At 31.5% G+C, this 17756-nt stretch overlaps 1 protein-coding gene across 6 annotated transcripts in view; it reads left to right on the top strand.

Moving 5' to 3' along the window:
• ERBB4 (erb-b2 receptor tyrosine kinase 4) overlaps nt 1-17756 on the top strand; it is a 1041923-nt gene that overhangs the window by 997138 nt on the left and 27029 nt on the right. For all 6 annotated transcript variants that reach the window (XM_074312694.2, XM_019727015.3, XM_019727016.3 and 3 more), the window contains 4 exons: nt 1895-1970; nt 4868-5014; nt 7214-7311; nt 8691-8861. In XM_074312694.2, the coding sequence (XP_074168795.1) occupies nt 1895-1970; nt 4868-5014; nt 7214-7311; nt 8691-8861 (492 nt within the window). The remainder of the gene's footprint in view (nt 1-1894; nt 1971-4867; nt 5015-7213; nt 7312-8690; nt 8862-17756) is intronic.

Here is a 17756-nt window from a genome sequence, read left to right as displayed (position 1 = left end):
AGAACCATAACTCACTGGAAGACTGACCATTCTATTTAACTTCTTATCCTCCTACACCAGATACAACAGATTCCTCTTATCTGGCTCTTTTCTAAGCTTTTATCATAGTGTATGAGTTACGATTTACTTTATTTATTACCTGACTCTTTCCACTAGCATGTAATTTGCTATAGCCCTGGGGTCTGAACAGTGCCACAGTCTATTCTATCTTTTCTGATGCTCCTGCCTGACAACTGTGTCCCTTCCTCTCTCACCCACCATATGTTCGTGCCTTTGTTCCAATTATTTTCTTTCCTCATTAACCCATGGTGAAATTTGCCATTCTGGGCTAACCAACTAGTATACTCTTCATGTGGAGGTCCCTCTCACTTGACTGTGGAAACTGAGACCAGGAGAGGTCAAATGAAATAAGCAAATGCAACTTTAACCTATGGTGATCTATAAGCTTATGCTGACAAAAAGAAAATATTATTTGTATATCATATAAGTATTTTTATTATGTGCCTTATGCATCATGGCTCATCCAAATATGTATTATAAAGTTTGTAATGGTAAGATTCCAAATGCTTAACATTGACTTTTATACTAAACTCTTACATAACTATATATATTCAAATGTTATCATAGGGCAAAATAACATAAAATTTATTTCAAAAAAACCTTCAATTCTGTAGTATTATCTGGCTTTTTCTTGACTTTTATTAGACTAGTTTGCCTGTTTACTGCCAAAAGTGCAGCAGTTTGAGACCACAGCATTGAAATTCACTACAAGATTACACAAAAGTAGAAGTCTATAAATCACATGACTTCACTTGTCGTGAGAACATACAGCCATAAGATTTGTCTAAAGCAAGATTCATTGTAGGTTTAAATGCCTAGTAACCATTAAGTCTTTATCAAGCCACCTGTGATTTAAACTTACTTCTGTAGCACAATGTCTGTAGTCCGTAAAGTCAGCTAACTCCTAGCCCATAGGGAAATTACTTTCAATGTGTCTTCTGTTCCCTTTCACTGAATACCATGTTTCTGTCATCGAGTTACCTTGGTGTCACCTTGGTGAGCAGCCAACCTCAGGATTTCAAAGGCCTATTTAGTTTTAAGCTTTCAACTGCAAAGAAGTGTTTATCTTTATTCCATAGGATCTAATTATATTTCCAGCTATGTAATGCTGCCCTTCGTAGTTGAAACTCATTCTGCTGACCCATCATCAGCAGAGTATGTGAGTTGAGTTGTTTTGCTCATAGTCATGATGGATTTGTACTGATTCTTTCACATTCTTTTGTATAATTCTTATATTGAAAATGGCACATATTTTCAATACTGGCTAAACAAGATGAGGGAGATCATTTGTGGAAAAGGTACAAAACAAGGCTAACTTGGAATTTATTATTTTAGATGTGTTAGTGACCGAATTATATGAGAGGAGAAGGGAGGGGACAAGTGTAGAAAGAGTCCATTTCACTAGTGGTCGGGTATTTGTCTGAGGGTAAAAAGGGATAACTGAGATTATAAGGAATCCCATTTTGGGGAAACAAGTATAATATGACCCCATTTTTACAATACAGGCTTGATGTTTATAGTATTGTCATAATGTTAACTAGTAAATTAATTACTGAACATTAAGAGCTATAAAAAGTGATACTTATTTTATCATTTTACTTTTCACTGTTTATGAAGATATTTAAAAAATAGATCTATCATTAGGTTAATTTACTTTATGAGTTTTATAATTTCAATTTATTTGTTCCCTGTGTTGAAAAATAGCATATTTATATTTTCTATACACACAATCAAAAATATAATTGAAGCAAGTCTAAAGACTTACATTTAGGAAATAAATATAGGCAATACTTGTTATATAACTATAAAATTTTCACTTCTTGTTTCTCTATAGATGCCAATTAAATGGATGGCTCTGGAGTGTATACACTATAGGAAATTCACCCATCAGAGTGACGTTTGGAGCTATGGTAAACAAATCTTCCCTGTGATTTAAGGCTTTTAAGGCAAAAATAAATGTTCATGCAAAGTATCTTAATCCAAATTATTTTATTGTGTTGAAAATACCTATTTATAAGCCTTGTTTTTGAATCAATTAACATTTTACTCTTCAATTAAAAAAAATTCTAAATACTATTGTAACCTGTCTTTTTAGTTATTCTTTGCTTCCCTAAAATGTAATATATTAATATCTTGGTTGAGTTGTCTACCATAATCTTTGGTTTGGTAGAAAATTGATAATTTTGACAGAAATAAAACAGCCAAGTTTAGTTTAGGTAGAATTTCATAGTATCTCAGGGCCATAATTTTCAGCAACTCTTTGAAAACATAACTCTAAATACAATGAATGTTACAAAACAAGAACTTTTTTTTCTTGTGGGAATTTCTGTTCTGTACTAAGAAAATGGCAATTATTGTTATAACAAAAAACAATTACTGAAAACAGTAAGGTGGAGTAATAAATTTGAGGGGAGGGATTAGAAAAAGTTTGCTAATTGCAGCTTTTTTTTAAATTTACGAAATACTTTTGAAGTAAACAGATGTACTACAAGGTAAATAATATGAACAAGAAAAGAGTGATTTTTAAATTTAGAAAATTTATTTAATTGCATTTAACTCAGTTGTTGAGATGAGCTACTTTGTATCTGATTTTTTACAGCTTAAGTCCATCCACGTATTAGTAAGACTCAATCAATACTTTTTTAAGTATAAACACACCATATAAAACTAGCATTTCTTACAAATTAAAAGCATGTTGCCTATTTAATGAAAAAGTTGATGGTGGGATTTCAAAGCATGGTAGAATTTACTTTACAAACATTTAAGCTTAGTTTTATATTTTCTTTTAATTTTTAGAAAAAGTAATTAAACCATCCAATCACTAAAGAACTTATACCTCTTATGTAGAAAAGCATGATCTATCTGTAAAAAAATTTAGACATTTCTATGAAGTGGTTTTCTACGCCCCCCCACATGTGTGCCAGGGGAGGTATTAAAATTTCCATGAAGGCGTCATGTAGTCTACTCAGCTTAAAACTATAAAGGGTTGTGTGTTTGAGATTTAGACCAGTACAGGGGAATACTGGACAAACTTACTTGTTAAACTGTAATGACTAAATAGAAAAAATAAATTTATCATATATAATCATTATGACATATGTATACCATGTGATCTATATAGCATGTAGATAAACATTTATATACTATATTATATAAATTGTCATATTGATAGATTTATGTATTATATTTTATATACTAGATTTATATATTACCGTATCTCCCCCTTTTGTTCTACTTATGTTTTCCTGAATTAATATAACCATCTGCTGCAGGCAAATTTTGAATTACCTCTAAAATAAGAAGTAAAGTGTATATTGGCAGGGCAATCACATTTCTAATAGTAAAATTTAACTATGGGGGGAAATCCTGTTACTCAGGTTATAATTTTTATCTTCATGTTCAGTTGCAAAATCTCAGGAAGCTACTCAATAAAAATGTAAAGATGTATAGATAGATAGATGATAGATAGATCTCTGTTTTGAGACATAGCCCAATCATCAAACCATATCCATACAGCATTTTAAGATTTTTATGGTATATCATCATCGATTTCAAAAGCATACAAGAAAGACACAGATACATAATCTTATTTGCAGTGCACCTTTGTAGAAAATTGCCACTGGGTGCATCTTTATTTTTATAAAAATAAACATGCATCAGCTATGGTTTGTATCTTAAAATAATAGAATTGTAAGTTATGAGGATGTTTCTGACTTAGTTTTCTTGAAATTGTCCTTCTATATGAAATCATCTCTGTTTAACCCTATCTTATCATCACTTCTGCGAAGATATAATTAGATTATTGTTGGCAAAAGTGGGCGTTTGATGTTTCTGTTTTTGTTTTTGTATTTATGTTTCCATTTATTATATCTTTTGTTATTTTGATTTGTAATTGCTTTGTATCTTGCTTATGTTAGAAGTTTTGATAGAGATGTAAGAATATCCCTTCTGTGTTTTATAACTGCATAGGTAAATTAACATAAATAAATTAATACAAATTAAATATATGTTCTGTAAATATGACTGACTGAATAGAAATGAACGACTGTTCACTTCTTTTTTCCAGCCTGTCTCATGGACACTGAGTTTCAGTCATTGGTTCTATGGAGCATTCTTTAATATGCAAAATTAATTAGGATTTAATAATTATCAGTTAAATTGTGTCTCTAGTTCAATTTTGTGATGCCTACTTTGTGTGTATTATATCTTACATATAAATGTAAGATGTAAGCCTCACTCAGGCTCTCATGTGCTAAAGAAATGAATCAGTTTTATTCCACCTGTTCTCTTTATGTTAATTAAAAAGAGAGCCACAATTATTTCCCATAACATAAGGTATTCATTCAGGAACCCAGTTTAGCCATGAGGGGTTTTAATACAAAGATGTTAATCTCAAATTTAGTCAATATCAGATCTTACCTGCAATCATATTTACTTGATACTGAATACACATGTATATAGTAAATAAATTATTTCATAGATTCTAATGTGGTGTGATAAAAGTTAACTTGAGTCAGCAAACATAAGCATTATTTATAAGTCAGAAATGGGGAACGCATTCAGTATTCTTATATCCACTTTGAATTGTCTCCACTACCCATTAAAAATTTCAAGACAATAATAGAGGAATTGAATTTCTCACAAAGATTTTGTCATTGAGCTTCTCATAATAGAGGAATCAGAAGAGCCTTTCTTTACACTGTTTTTGATTGCCCTCTTGGGAACATTCCTTTGCCAATTGCATATTACTGGTTTGCTCAAAGTCTGTTGTTAGTCTGCTTATGTAAGAATTTGCTCTCCAATTTAGGTGTCACTATATGGGAACTGATGACCTTTGGAGGAAAACCCTACGATGGAATTCCAACCCGAGAAATTCCTGATTTATTAGAGAAAGGAGAACGTTTGCCTCAGCCTCCTATCTGCACTATTGACGTTTACATGGTCATGGTCAAATGTAAGTTTGCAAAATAACTTTGTCATTACCATCATCATTCTTAGTAAAGTGATCGTACAGATTCATCTAGCTGCATAAGGTTTCTGTATATTGAAAAATATAAAAGTTCAAAAATAATTATGAAAGAATCATGTAAATACCTGTGTTTGTTGTGATTATTGTTATTATGAAGCAATGTCATGCTTCCATGCTATGAAGTCAAATTTATAAGACTGCTGCTCTTTCTGTTCATTTCACTTTGATTCTTATCATTTCTATGACATTCAAATTGCCTTTCATAAAGAGATGTAATTAGTCACAACAATGTTAGTAATTTTATAGGAAAATAGTAAACTACATAAATGATCTAAATATAAAGCTAGAAAGTGATAGTTTTACAAAACGAGTTAAATAGAAATGTTTACCAGGAAATTAGCAGGGCAAAATGGGTAGTGGGAAGACATGAATCTACTTTGAACTAAAAACATTATGAATGTTTTTTTGTTTTTATTTTCCAATTTGATCATTTGTTTACATCTAACTCTCTTACTTTCCTTTCTCCTTTCTATGCCCCAGATGCATATGTATTACAAACGTGTTTTGGAAGTCTAGGCTCTTAATTTAAACAGAATTAGAGAAGTCTCTGGAGTTTCTGACTTAATTTAAGTGAGATTAACATTCAGCAATCCTTCTAGTGTAATCTGAGGTTTTCCGCTTTTGATTTACACAGGGTTAGCAAAGAAACAAACTGGTGAAGGTGAATAAGCATCTTATTAATAAGAGACTTTGGACCCAGGTCTACCCAGATTTATATTCATGACATGTGTGATACATTCTGACAGTGAGGGAAGAAATAAAAATGTGTTTTCCAGTTCAGGTCAGCATGTCCTTTTCTCTAAGTATAGTTCTATTTACTCAATATTTAGTTAGAAACTGATACCTCCCTGCAAAGTTAACCTTTTTTGGTTCTAATAGTTCTAGAAGCACCTATCTTCTTATTATCATCTTGACATCAACAGTATTTTTGTTAACTGTTTCTCTCAGTGGATGTATATAGAAAATAAATATTTCAACTTCATTAGGAGAGAAAAAAACTCAGGTGAAATAAATGATATATAAAATGACACTCATAAACTTCCAGCACAATAATAAAAATTGAACTTTGAGAAAAAGGAGAAACAAGGTTTATAGCTTTATTGGATCAAACATTGTTCACTAGTACTCTGTGAAAGAAAATTTAAAAGCATGCATGCATTATCTAATTTGATCCCATAACTAGCACAAGGGATGATTTAGATACTTCATGTAGAGACCCTGATGAAATAATGAAAAATTAGGGAAACATGTTGCCTAATAGAAATTTTGCCTTACTTTAGGTGTTTTAATATCTAAGAAAAGGGTCATTTGGCAAGAAAATCAAGGAAAGCTTGGTGCTTTTCTTCATGTCATCTCATCAGCTAAACAGAGCCTGGGGAAATAAGACCTACTTTACCTAGATTTCCAGCTAAATAATAATACACACATTGAAAATTGCTGATGTTATTTTTATGCTGGAAAGGCTAATACTAAGATAAGCTAATGGCTGTTGCTGAACAAATATTACCAATCACTTTGCATCAATTTTTTTGTGTTTTTTTGTGTGTTTTTTTTGGTTTTTTTGCCACCAGAAAAAAAGTAACATAAAACAGTTGCTTTCTGTTCTTTTTTTCCCCTTTGTGCTGGTGTACCACATTGTAACCAGCTATTATTATTATTATTATTATTATTACACTATTATTCTATTATTGTAGCATGGATGACATTACTCTATCTCACTCCTGATTAAAAAATGATAAATTGTATTCCAATCACCTCTTCTATAACCATCAAAGAAAAGTTTTAAAAGAAAATGACTTCCATACCTAAGAAAAAAGATCTGAAATTCTGTAGGTTAATATAGTCAGCCTAGGTTATATTTTCCAGGAAGAAAAATTAATTTTAAGTTAGAGCAACAAAATAAAAAGTTTGTTATTCTGTGGTATATTACATTTAGTTATGAGTGTCAACAAACTGATTTAGATAGAACCTCACCTATTGGATTGTTTCTTTCATCAGCTTCCTTTGTTTTCAGATCATTATTATTAAAACAATATTATTTAAAATTAACCTGTATTTTCATAAATTTTACATCATACTTTTTTCTAATTATGAGTATGACTTTTACTGCATGTACATTTCTAGGTTGGATGATTGATGCTGATAGTAGACCTAAATTTAAGGAACTGGCTGCTGAATTTTCCAGGATGGCTCGAGACCCTCAAAGATACCTAGTTATTCAGGTTAGTGCATTTGAGTTAGATTTTTTAAAGAATTTTCCAATGGCAAACTCACTTCAAAACATGGATAATAGCTGGACTTTGGAACTGTGGATGTCACCCCTCACAAATAGATTTACTAAGCAGAATATCATGTGAAATGACTTATTACTTAATGTCAGAAGAATTCCAAGCGCCTTCCCTTAATAATCAAGTGTCTCTGTTATTGAACAGCCAATAATTATAATTATTCATATACATAAAAAGCCTTTATCCTCAGACAAGGCTTTAGCACTCTGCTTTTTATTAACATTATGTGTAAGCCATGTTCATTATTATAATCTTCTCTTTCAGAATAAAAGAAAGATGGATTGTTCTTTTTAACTTGTCCACGGTTGAAGACAATGAATTAAAAGTTTTAATACATTGACATTTAATTTCCAAGAAAAATATTTGTAAATATGTTTTGTATTGTTTTGAGAAGTGTGCATTATCTAAGCATTATTCAGATTCAAATGTATTGATGTACACATGAATCAAATAATAGGCCAAAAGAACATTTTATATTGAACACTAGAAAAAATGGATTAGATAATTTAAAAATTGTAATATGTTTCTCTATGATGGTTTTTACCTAAACCATAAACAAATGGACCTTGGCTTACACTGAATTAAATTTACTCAATATAACAAGGTAGCTTTATCTTCATATCGATAGTCTGACATAAAGATGAAAGCTAGGTTTTAGAAGATAACAACCCAACTATCTTGATGCCAAATTAAGTTTCATAAACAAATTGTTCATCAAAAAAAATCACATAACTTTAACAAATGTACATATTTCCGAAACAGATAAGTAAAGAAAGAATATAACAAGGCTTTTGGTGTGTCTCCCACCACCATTTTGTTATGTGCCACCTGTGCTGTGATTTCAAATACTGTCACTTTAACAATGTTATGCTATAGAACAAACCATGGAGCCTATGTCTACTGATAACTCTTTCAAACCAACCAAAAAGATAAAGATTGATAAACCAACCAGCCTTTATTATTTATGCTGACAGTCAGAGCCCAAACACCACGTTGGCGATGAAGCCTACCCTTATTCTTAGATCTGATCAAGATTTTGCCTCCCTCAAAACATCCATAGCATTCTGCTTATTTATCTCTAATGGAATTTCTCATATTCTTCTTGTACTAAATTAATTTATCTTACCTTATCATATCTGAGCATATTATAGGCTTCTTTATGGCTGGCAGTTATGCAGAAGAATTATTGTTTTTTAAATGAGTGCATGAATTTTCAACCATTTGTTTCAATCCTACATAAATTTACTACAAAAACCACATATTAAGATAAAGGAAAAAAAATCTTTTTTGTATTCCTAATGACAATCCTTTAGGGTGATGATCGTATGAAGCTGCCCAGTCCAAACGACAGCAAGTTCTTTCAGAATCTCTTGGATGAAGAGGATTTAGAAGACATGATGGATGCTGAAGAATACCTGGTCCCTCAGGCTTTCAACATCCCGCCTCCCATCTACACTTCCAGAGCAAGAATTGACTCAAATAGGGTAAGAAGTAATTATATGCCAAGTATGGTATTATTTCTGAGAAATGAAATCATGTAAATATATTTTAAGAACTAAAATGACAAAACAATTATGTAGCATAAATCAGTGTGATTGCTAGATGAGAAACATACCATATACCATACCAACAAAAGATATGCCAAGCTTGCCACATATAGTTAATTTTGGAAGAAAAGCATGGACAATAAAATATACCCTCTGAAATATCTTCAAGATTTCAAAAGGAGAAACATTTTCTTCATCTTAAGTAAGTTAAAACAAATCTTAATTTTAAAAAAATCTAAAACCAAGTCAGATGAATAAAACTGTACGTGTTTATAAACAAATGGAAATGCTTACCAAGATAGGCTCTCTATTTTTCTTTTTTAATAAGATGATATACATTACTAGTCAAGAGGTAATACAAATACAACTCTCTTTCACTCACTTAAGGGACAGTAAATATTTTCTGTCAAATTGAACTAGAAACAGAAAACTGTATAATCTTTGAAGTAAATCCATCATATTGGGAGGACTGCTGAATCATTTCTAAGACATAGATTTAAGTTTTGAAAGAAGCTTCTGAAAATAATTTACATTTCATTTAACATATTAAGCCCACGCTGTAGGAACACCATTCTTTCTCTGAAAACTGTCAATCCTTATATTCATTTGTTTGTTTTTAAAAATCCATTCATCAGCCATTCAACATGTATTGAATATCTCTGCATCTGAGGTATTATTAGACACTTGAGATTCAAAGAATGTTGACGTAACTCTTTCCTTTAAAAAGTACCAAGGTAAATGAAAAAGTTACACAGATATGGACACAGAGCACAGCCATGATAAGTGTTGTAATCAAGTGCCCATTGGCCATTATGGAATATAGAGAAAGAGTACAACAATCTCTGTAATCAATTTCATCCATTGATAAAACATAAACAGGATATTTAATATTTTTCTAAGGAGCAATTTTTTCTCTTAGTCTAACCCTCCATTTAAGAATGTTATACCTAGTAGAACAAACAGCATCCTATTTGTCTTGACTATAGCATAATCAAACACTAAACCTGCTGCTCATTCTCTAAAAAAAAGCTACTTGCTTTATTTCAGATTGACAGCAATAATAAAGTAATACCTAGTGTTTCCTATGTGTCAACACATATATAAGTCTCTTTATCCTTGCAACAATCCCATGAGATTCTATTGTTATTATTCCCATCTTAAAAATGAAGAAACTTGTCACAAAGTTAAGTAATATGACAGATGTCACACAGTTAGCCAGGGGAAGAACATGATTCTAATGTATGCAGTCTGTCTCTACTACACATACTATTACTTCAAAGTTGTTAGAACGTGTTCTTTTCACGAAATGGTTGTTTTTCTTGGCATCAACCTCAACATATTATTTGAGAAATTTCCCAGGTGATTTTCTTATAAAGTCACCCCCAATCTGCCCCATACCTTTTGTCCATGCTCCCCCATTTAGAAGATCTGATAAAGAAAGAGGCAAAGATGGAAACCTCAATTACATTTTATTTTCTATGAAAAATATTTCTTGCATCCCAGTCGGGAGGAGATATAACTAAAATATTTAAACCATAGATATTGACCATCAGTCTGTTGTTTATAGGAAGGACCAGTCTTTAAGGTGTATAAGGGAGGCACATTTTTTTCATCTGTACACTTAGCAAAATGGCCAAATTATACCTTTGATATTTATAATTTTATGTGAAAAATATAGTACTTTTTATTAGCACAGGGAAATTTCAAAGAAATTGTTTTCCTTCCTTAATATGGAATGCTATGAAGGCCAAGAGCTTGAATCTTTTTCTTTCATAAGAATTTGCAAATTCCAACTTTCTGTGCATTTTAATCCATGCTCAATGCAAGGAATTCTTAATAAAGGTTTGAGTTAACTAAATGGAATTAATGAAACAAAGTAGAATTCACATGAGAAATTATTTGGCCTGTAGTCATCATTTCTTATTCCACATTATTATTTAAACAATATTATCTGTGGAATTCTTTTTACTTCTTCAAGTCCTTATTGAAGACATTGTGCTTAAATATCACTTTTATTTTCAGGCATTAAACAGCTTTATTAGTCATCTATAGTATCCTGTTTTTTTTAAATCTGGCTTTGTGTAACTTTTGTGGTAATTTCTAATATGGGAAAATGCTTCACACCCCCCTTCTTCTTTTCTGTGAAGCTAATTTATGTGATTTTATAGTTAGAAAACAAGCTACTTCAATTTTAGGTTCTGTGGATGACTTATGTGGTAAAGGAATAGCTTAAAGTGAATTTTAATGAAACATTTCTTAAGAATATTTGTTGGACTTCGAAATAAAAAAACAATAATAATTCTGTTTCTAAAAGTAGACTGTTCACTAGCTGAGAAGCTTGAGGTAACATGCTGAATAACCCTATGCTTTGTTTCTTCATTTGTGAAATAAACACAGTACTATTTATTTCATATGATGGTTAGGCAATTGGTTTTTAAAAAATGCAAGAATATCTGTCCATAAATATTTATTACCCTCTCTTTAGAATCACCCAAAGACATTTAATTGAAGACCAAGCAAATGAGAAAAGCAGAAGTTCTTTATTCAGAGCTTTCTATACAGCAACAGCATCAGCCACCGTCACTTGTGTTTTGGCAGACTCAAAGGCATACAAAGCAGTGAGAAAACTTAATAGGGAGAAAAGGGAAGGCTTCAGGTATGCCCTGAATGGAGGCTGTTGGTGTGGGAAAGCTGTAAGTGGGCTATCTAGAAGCGTGGCATCTTGTATGATTGGGTAGGGGTACATATTTGGCTTTATCTGGTCCTAAGTTAAAAGTGGGAACACAAATTAGGGAAGCTGTTAGTTACTAATCAAATTGTTACAGAAGTTATTGTGTGACTTCCTGGATTGCTATTACAAATGGCAGTCTTGCTTTCTACAAGTCTGACGTAGCCAATTGGCTTCCTGGGCTATGTACCATAGATATGGTTGCCTGGGCAAGAAGCTGTAAGTGGTGGGTTAAACTTCTATTTTGACATATTAGGGTGGTGCAAAAGTAACTGCAGTTTTTGCAATTATTTTTAACCTTTTAAACCGCAATTGCTTTTGGGCCAACCTAATATAATCTCCCATTTTCTGTTTGTATATTCAGCCTATCAATAGATTTTAGGTTCTATTACCACCTTTCTTCTCTCTTCATGTATTTATTTAAATACATTTTGCTCAATATTTCAGCTAAATGTTACATACAGTTTTAAAATTTCTGCATTTTTTTTCTGTTAATGTGGAAAGGTTTTGTCTTGTTTGTGAGTTACTTAGATTTGTGTTTGTTTGGTATAATTAATTGTATATTAAATGCAACAGCAATGAATAGATAATAAATTACCATGGCTAAAGATATTTTGGCTTTAATATTATAAAGGTTAATTTAATGTAAAAGCCTGAATGAATTTTTATAGAGGATGGCATAATTAAAATTGTTGTCATTTGTGATGAGTAGTTTTAAAGATTAAGTGTCCTACCTGTTTCAAAACATATCAGCCAACTTCCAATTATCCAGGCCAGAAGAAGACAGAGAAATTGTAGCTGCTGCATATTGGTGGAGCCGGTGACCCACAATAGATTTATCAATACAATTTAAACTTTTCAATTTCTTTCTGATCTGCTAAGGAATAACTATATTAATAGATTTGCATTTTTCCTCCTCTTTTTTGCTCTCTTCTCCTAAGGTGGGTACATAAATGGGAAATATGGATAAAATGTAGTCAGTAGTGAAGGATGAAGAAAATAAGAGTTTGATAGCTCAAAAATTTGATCAGTTTCTAAATGATTAAGTTTATTAAGTGTATGCCATATAGTTGAGTACTTAGAAAATGTGGCTCTATATACTTTAGTTTGTACCACTATCATATTGCCCTGAGATTAGATTTAATACATTTGATAAATATATTTTAGTAAGGTTATCATACACATTATAATTACCTTTGAGATTTTTACTAATTCATCACTTAAAAATAGAAATAAAAGACAATGTTGGTTCCCCAATAGGATTTATAATATCATGCTATATGTGCTTCTAATGATGTATAAACAAGTAGAAATTCAACAAAATGACAAAGCAGAAATAATGATGTCATTCTCAACAATGAAATTTGAAAATATGGGAGTTTCAATTGGGTTTGTCTTTACAGTTCAAGAAATCAAAACCATGACCTTTTATTTTATGAAATAATAAAAAATAGTAATAATATCAGCTAAAAGTATTGAGTATTTACTATAACTCAGGTACTATGCTAAGTGTTTTAAATGAACTATTTCCTAAAGCCCTGTGAGGTAGGTATTAATATTTTTCCCATTTTAAGAGTAAAAAAAAAAGAGTTGTGGAGAGTTTAGGTAACTTACAAGTGATAAAGGGCAGAGCTAGGTAGAAACTGAGTTCAGCTTTCAGCAGTCCCACCTGTAGTCCATATTCCTAAAATAGCAAGTTGCAATTAAACTTCTTGCTAATTATGGAATGAACACTTTTCATTCACTTAATGGTATTTGGACAAATATAAATAAATAAACAAATAAACTCTACATTAAACATCAGGAATCTCACATTCTAGAACCAACTTTTTAATACTTCAGCCTTGGTCATATCACTTAATCAGAGTAAATTTCTTCACTTCATTTATAAGAAGATTGTACTAGATCATCAATAACCTTTTCCTAATTTTAAAAATACTTTATCATAGAATGACTTTTCAAAATAATTTGGTTTTTTTTCAAGTTTTTTATTAGTTTCAGGTGTACAAAGCAAAGAAATAGTTAGACATTTACACCCCTCACAAAGTGATAACCCCCATCCCCCAAGCTACTACCCTCTGACATCTTATATAGCTGTTAACATACCATTGACTTTCTTCCTTATGCTATAATTTACCTCCTGTGACCATATATATATATATATATATATATATATATATATATATACATATTTATAGTTAACATTTAGTATTATTCTACTTCAGCTTCGCCACTTTTATTCAACATAATACTGGAAGTTCTAGCCACAGCAATCAGGCAAGAAAAAATCAATCAATCAATCAATCAATCAATCAATCAATCAATATAAATGGCGTCCAAATTGGAAAGGAGGATGTGAAATTGTCAAAATAATTATTATATTTTATGCATTTATATTATTTTCTTCTAGGGAATTTTTAACTGAAAAATGATGAAAAGCATTTTAGATTACTTCTATACACAAACTTTTTCCTTATGTGATTGAAAATAACTAAAGACATAGTTAAGGAAGCATCTCATAGTTAAATGATGTCGTGGGAGAATTTTGTGATTATATAACAAGGTTATTGTTGTTGCAATTTACTAAGGATCAATCAATTCTAACAACAGCTGTTACTTGATGATGAGTAATTGTAGTCTCAAGATATTGGTTTTACATTTCTTCCAAAATATGTCCAGAATTCCTGCACCATACCCTTGGTATGGTGCTAGGAGTTTTTTTGTTTTTGTTTTTTTTAGTATCTATTAAATCAGAAGAAGGAGCTCTTCTTATTAAGACATTCTGTATCACTAGATATGTTTTATCCCAATGTGGTCCTTATTTAAACAGTAATGTATTAAATTGTCCAATTTATTATGACGAAAGTGTAAATGAGTCAATATACTGAATGTTTAGCATGGCATAGGCATTGTGTTGCACATGAAGATATAGAATTGCAAGATAAAGTTTCTGCCCTCAAATAATTTATATTCTAATTGAGGGGATAATATCCTAAGAGCAGTATGCCAGGTATTATAGGAAAAAGACAAAGGAAATCAAATCAGCTTAAGAGGCTATAGAAATTTATTTTAGCTGCATCATTATTGGAGGATGAAGATCTAGCTTGAAATAAAAGTATAGTTTTAGTAGGGCAGGTCTGAAATTCATCAGAAAGAAGACAAAGAAAAAAAACATAAAATTGTATTTTTTGGTTTACTTTTAAAATCGTAGTTTTTTGTGTGTTTTTTTCGTTCTTTTGGTTTGTTGGTTTTGAGTGTCTTAGACTCAAAGCTTTAAAATTATTCTAATACTGCTTATTATCTATTTGAAACCTCATATTGAAATTTTAATATTTTTATACTGTACATGCTTGAGAAGTCTTATAAGTTATATCAGAGGATGTAGGATGGGCTTTCTCCCAATTTTCCTATTTTTGATCAGTGTTATGAAGGCTGAAAACTTGGTTTTGAAGTTTCTTGCTTCTCATTAGAATAAGTCAATGCAAAACAAAATCCATTTTTGGCCTTTCTAAAAAAAAAAACTGTAAAATTCCTAACTTCAGTTTCTCCTGCCATGTCTAATTGAAGCCCATCACTTCACAGGCATTAGTACAATATCCCCCTGACATCCATTGTGTGTGTGTATGTGTGTGTGTGTACAAATGTGCTCAATTTCTAAATATAGTGTTTACATTTTACCACAGGAAGGGCAATATGAGTAAATATTTCAAACACTGGATCATTTATCGGCACTACATCCTTTGAAATCTTGTGTCCTCATCTATTTCAAGCATACCTATCATTTTCATCAATGGGATAAACTTGAATGATATGTGTTTTATTAGATTTCTCTTTATATGACATATAATCCCATTGTCGCTAACAGTTGAAAGATTTTTGAACATTTATCCTAGGAAATGCTTTGGTCATTCCAGTTGACCAGTCACTGCAGTTTATTTTCTACTATTCTCTAGTTTAAACACACAAAATCGCCTAGAGCTGCAAGCATTATTCCAACCCTGATCTCTTTCAAAATATAGATTATGTTGGTGTTTTCTGTTTTAGTTTGAAGGTGTGGGTGGGTTATTGATTTATTTTAACAAAGAGCTATCGCTCCTTATGCATTATAGATTTGTCTTCTTTTTTTTTTTTTTTTTTTAAGAACATTGAGTTAAACTGCATTTGTTTATTCCTCCAAGTTCTTGGAAATTACAGAAATATCAAAAATAGTTCTGATCATTCTGATTGTCCACCAATTTGAGAGTGTCCCTTACCCTTTCAAATGATTGCTTTATATACAGCAAAATAGCAATGTCTTTTTGTGCAATGTCTTCTCTAATGGTGACTTGCTTAAAATCTGGCTATATTAGTTTTGTTATACTGTTCTTTGTAAACTTTGCTTTTCTTTAACAAAATACTTTTACCTTACCACTATTATTCTTTCATTTCTCCCTAACTCTCTAAGGATTTTCATAAAGTTTTGGTCATGACATCTTAATAAACATAATGATAAGCCCTCCATAATATCAGTGGACTCTTAATTATAACCCTATATTTAGGAATTACAAACAAAATTAAGTTATTGTTCAATTTCACAAGTAAGGAGGAGATCACTTTTAGACTTTGTTTTCAAATCGTATCTCCAGGAAGAAAAATCACTTCTAGCAGCTTTTGACTTTGCATAGCATTTCCTTGTTATAGTATAGTATGACTTACTCTATATTTGTTTATTGATTCTTTAGAGAACCTGTTTTTTCTCTTGGAAAATGACTGCATATAATCCCTTTAACATTTTTTCTTTATATTACATATTACTCTTATTCCTTTCTCTCCAATCTATAAACAAAGTCTAATCCTCTATATGTTTAAAACGAAATACTAATGACTATAAATGCTTATTTGCACATGTACTAATCTAGGTGGAATATCTCCTAGGCCATGGTAAATCAATGACCACCTCCACCTCAACCCATGCTAAAGTGACAACAAGATGTTTAGACTATCCCAGCCTCAAAGTTGAGAAAGCAGAAAAAGTTGGCAGGAAATATATATGAATGAATGAATGAATGAATGAATGAATGAATGAATGAATGAATGAACGAACGAACGAACCAATGCATGAATGAATGAAATGATTTCCTGTTCCTAAAGTTTCACACTACTATTACACACAGACACCAGGCCCTCCATACCATACTGACAACATAATCTTTTCTCCTCTCGTTTGCTACTTCCTTTCCCCTAGTATGTACGTATGTCCTTCTCTGGACACTTGTTCTGACCAGATTTTCCCTGAATGGAAACATAACCACTGTGGTTTGTCATGGGCCCGAGTATACAGATTAACTCTAAGTGTAGTAATTTGTACCACTGAGATGCACCATTGTAGTATGAGGTGGATGTGTAAGTAATTACACACTTATCGAGAGTCAGAGCTGGAAGGGATCTCAAAGACCTTCTAGTACAAACCCTTTCATTTCACAGATGCGTAAATTTATACTGTAAAAGATAAAACCATAGCTCAATGCCCTTTGCTTCTAAGGGAGGGGGGGAAGCCATGCTCCAATCTCTCATCCCTAGGTCAAGCATTCAATCTTCTACAGGTTTTGTCTGTTTTTTTGCTGGTCAAAATTATGGAAATCTTGACTTTGACTTCAAGTCTAATGAGATTTAGCATCAATTGGTTTAAAAGGTTCCTGCTGAGAATGCAAGGAAAGCCACAAACCCTACTGCTGTTTTGCTTCCTCTGTTTATTCTTCTGTGAGACTCCCTGTCATCAAGAATTAATGGTTTAGGAGGATCAAATGGAATTGATAAGGCCAGAATCAAAACAAAAACACTGGGAGAAGAATGTCTGTATTGAGACTCAGTAATTACCGTGTTTCCCTGAAAATAAGACCTAGCTGGACCATCAGCTCTAATGCGTCTTTTGGAGTAAAAATTAATATAAGACCCGGTCTCATTTGAGTATAAGACCGGGTCTTATATAATATAATGTAATGTAATATAATACCGGGTACAACATACAATATAATATATAATATAATATAATATAATATAATATAATATAATATAATATAATATAATATAAATACCGGGTCTTATATTAATTTTTGCTCCAAAAG

This window comes from Rhinolophus sinicus, chromosome 17 (assembly GCF_057876585.1).
Source record: "Rhinolophus sinicus isolate RSI-liver-muscle chromosome 17, RSI-T2T, whole genome shotgun sequence".
Classification (NCBI taxonomy): Eukaryota; Metazoa; Chordata; class Mammalia; order Chiroptera; family Rhinolophidae; genus Rhinolophus; species Rhinolophus sinicus.
This window is presented reverse-complemented; position numbering and strand designations above follow the sequence as displayed.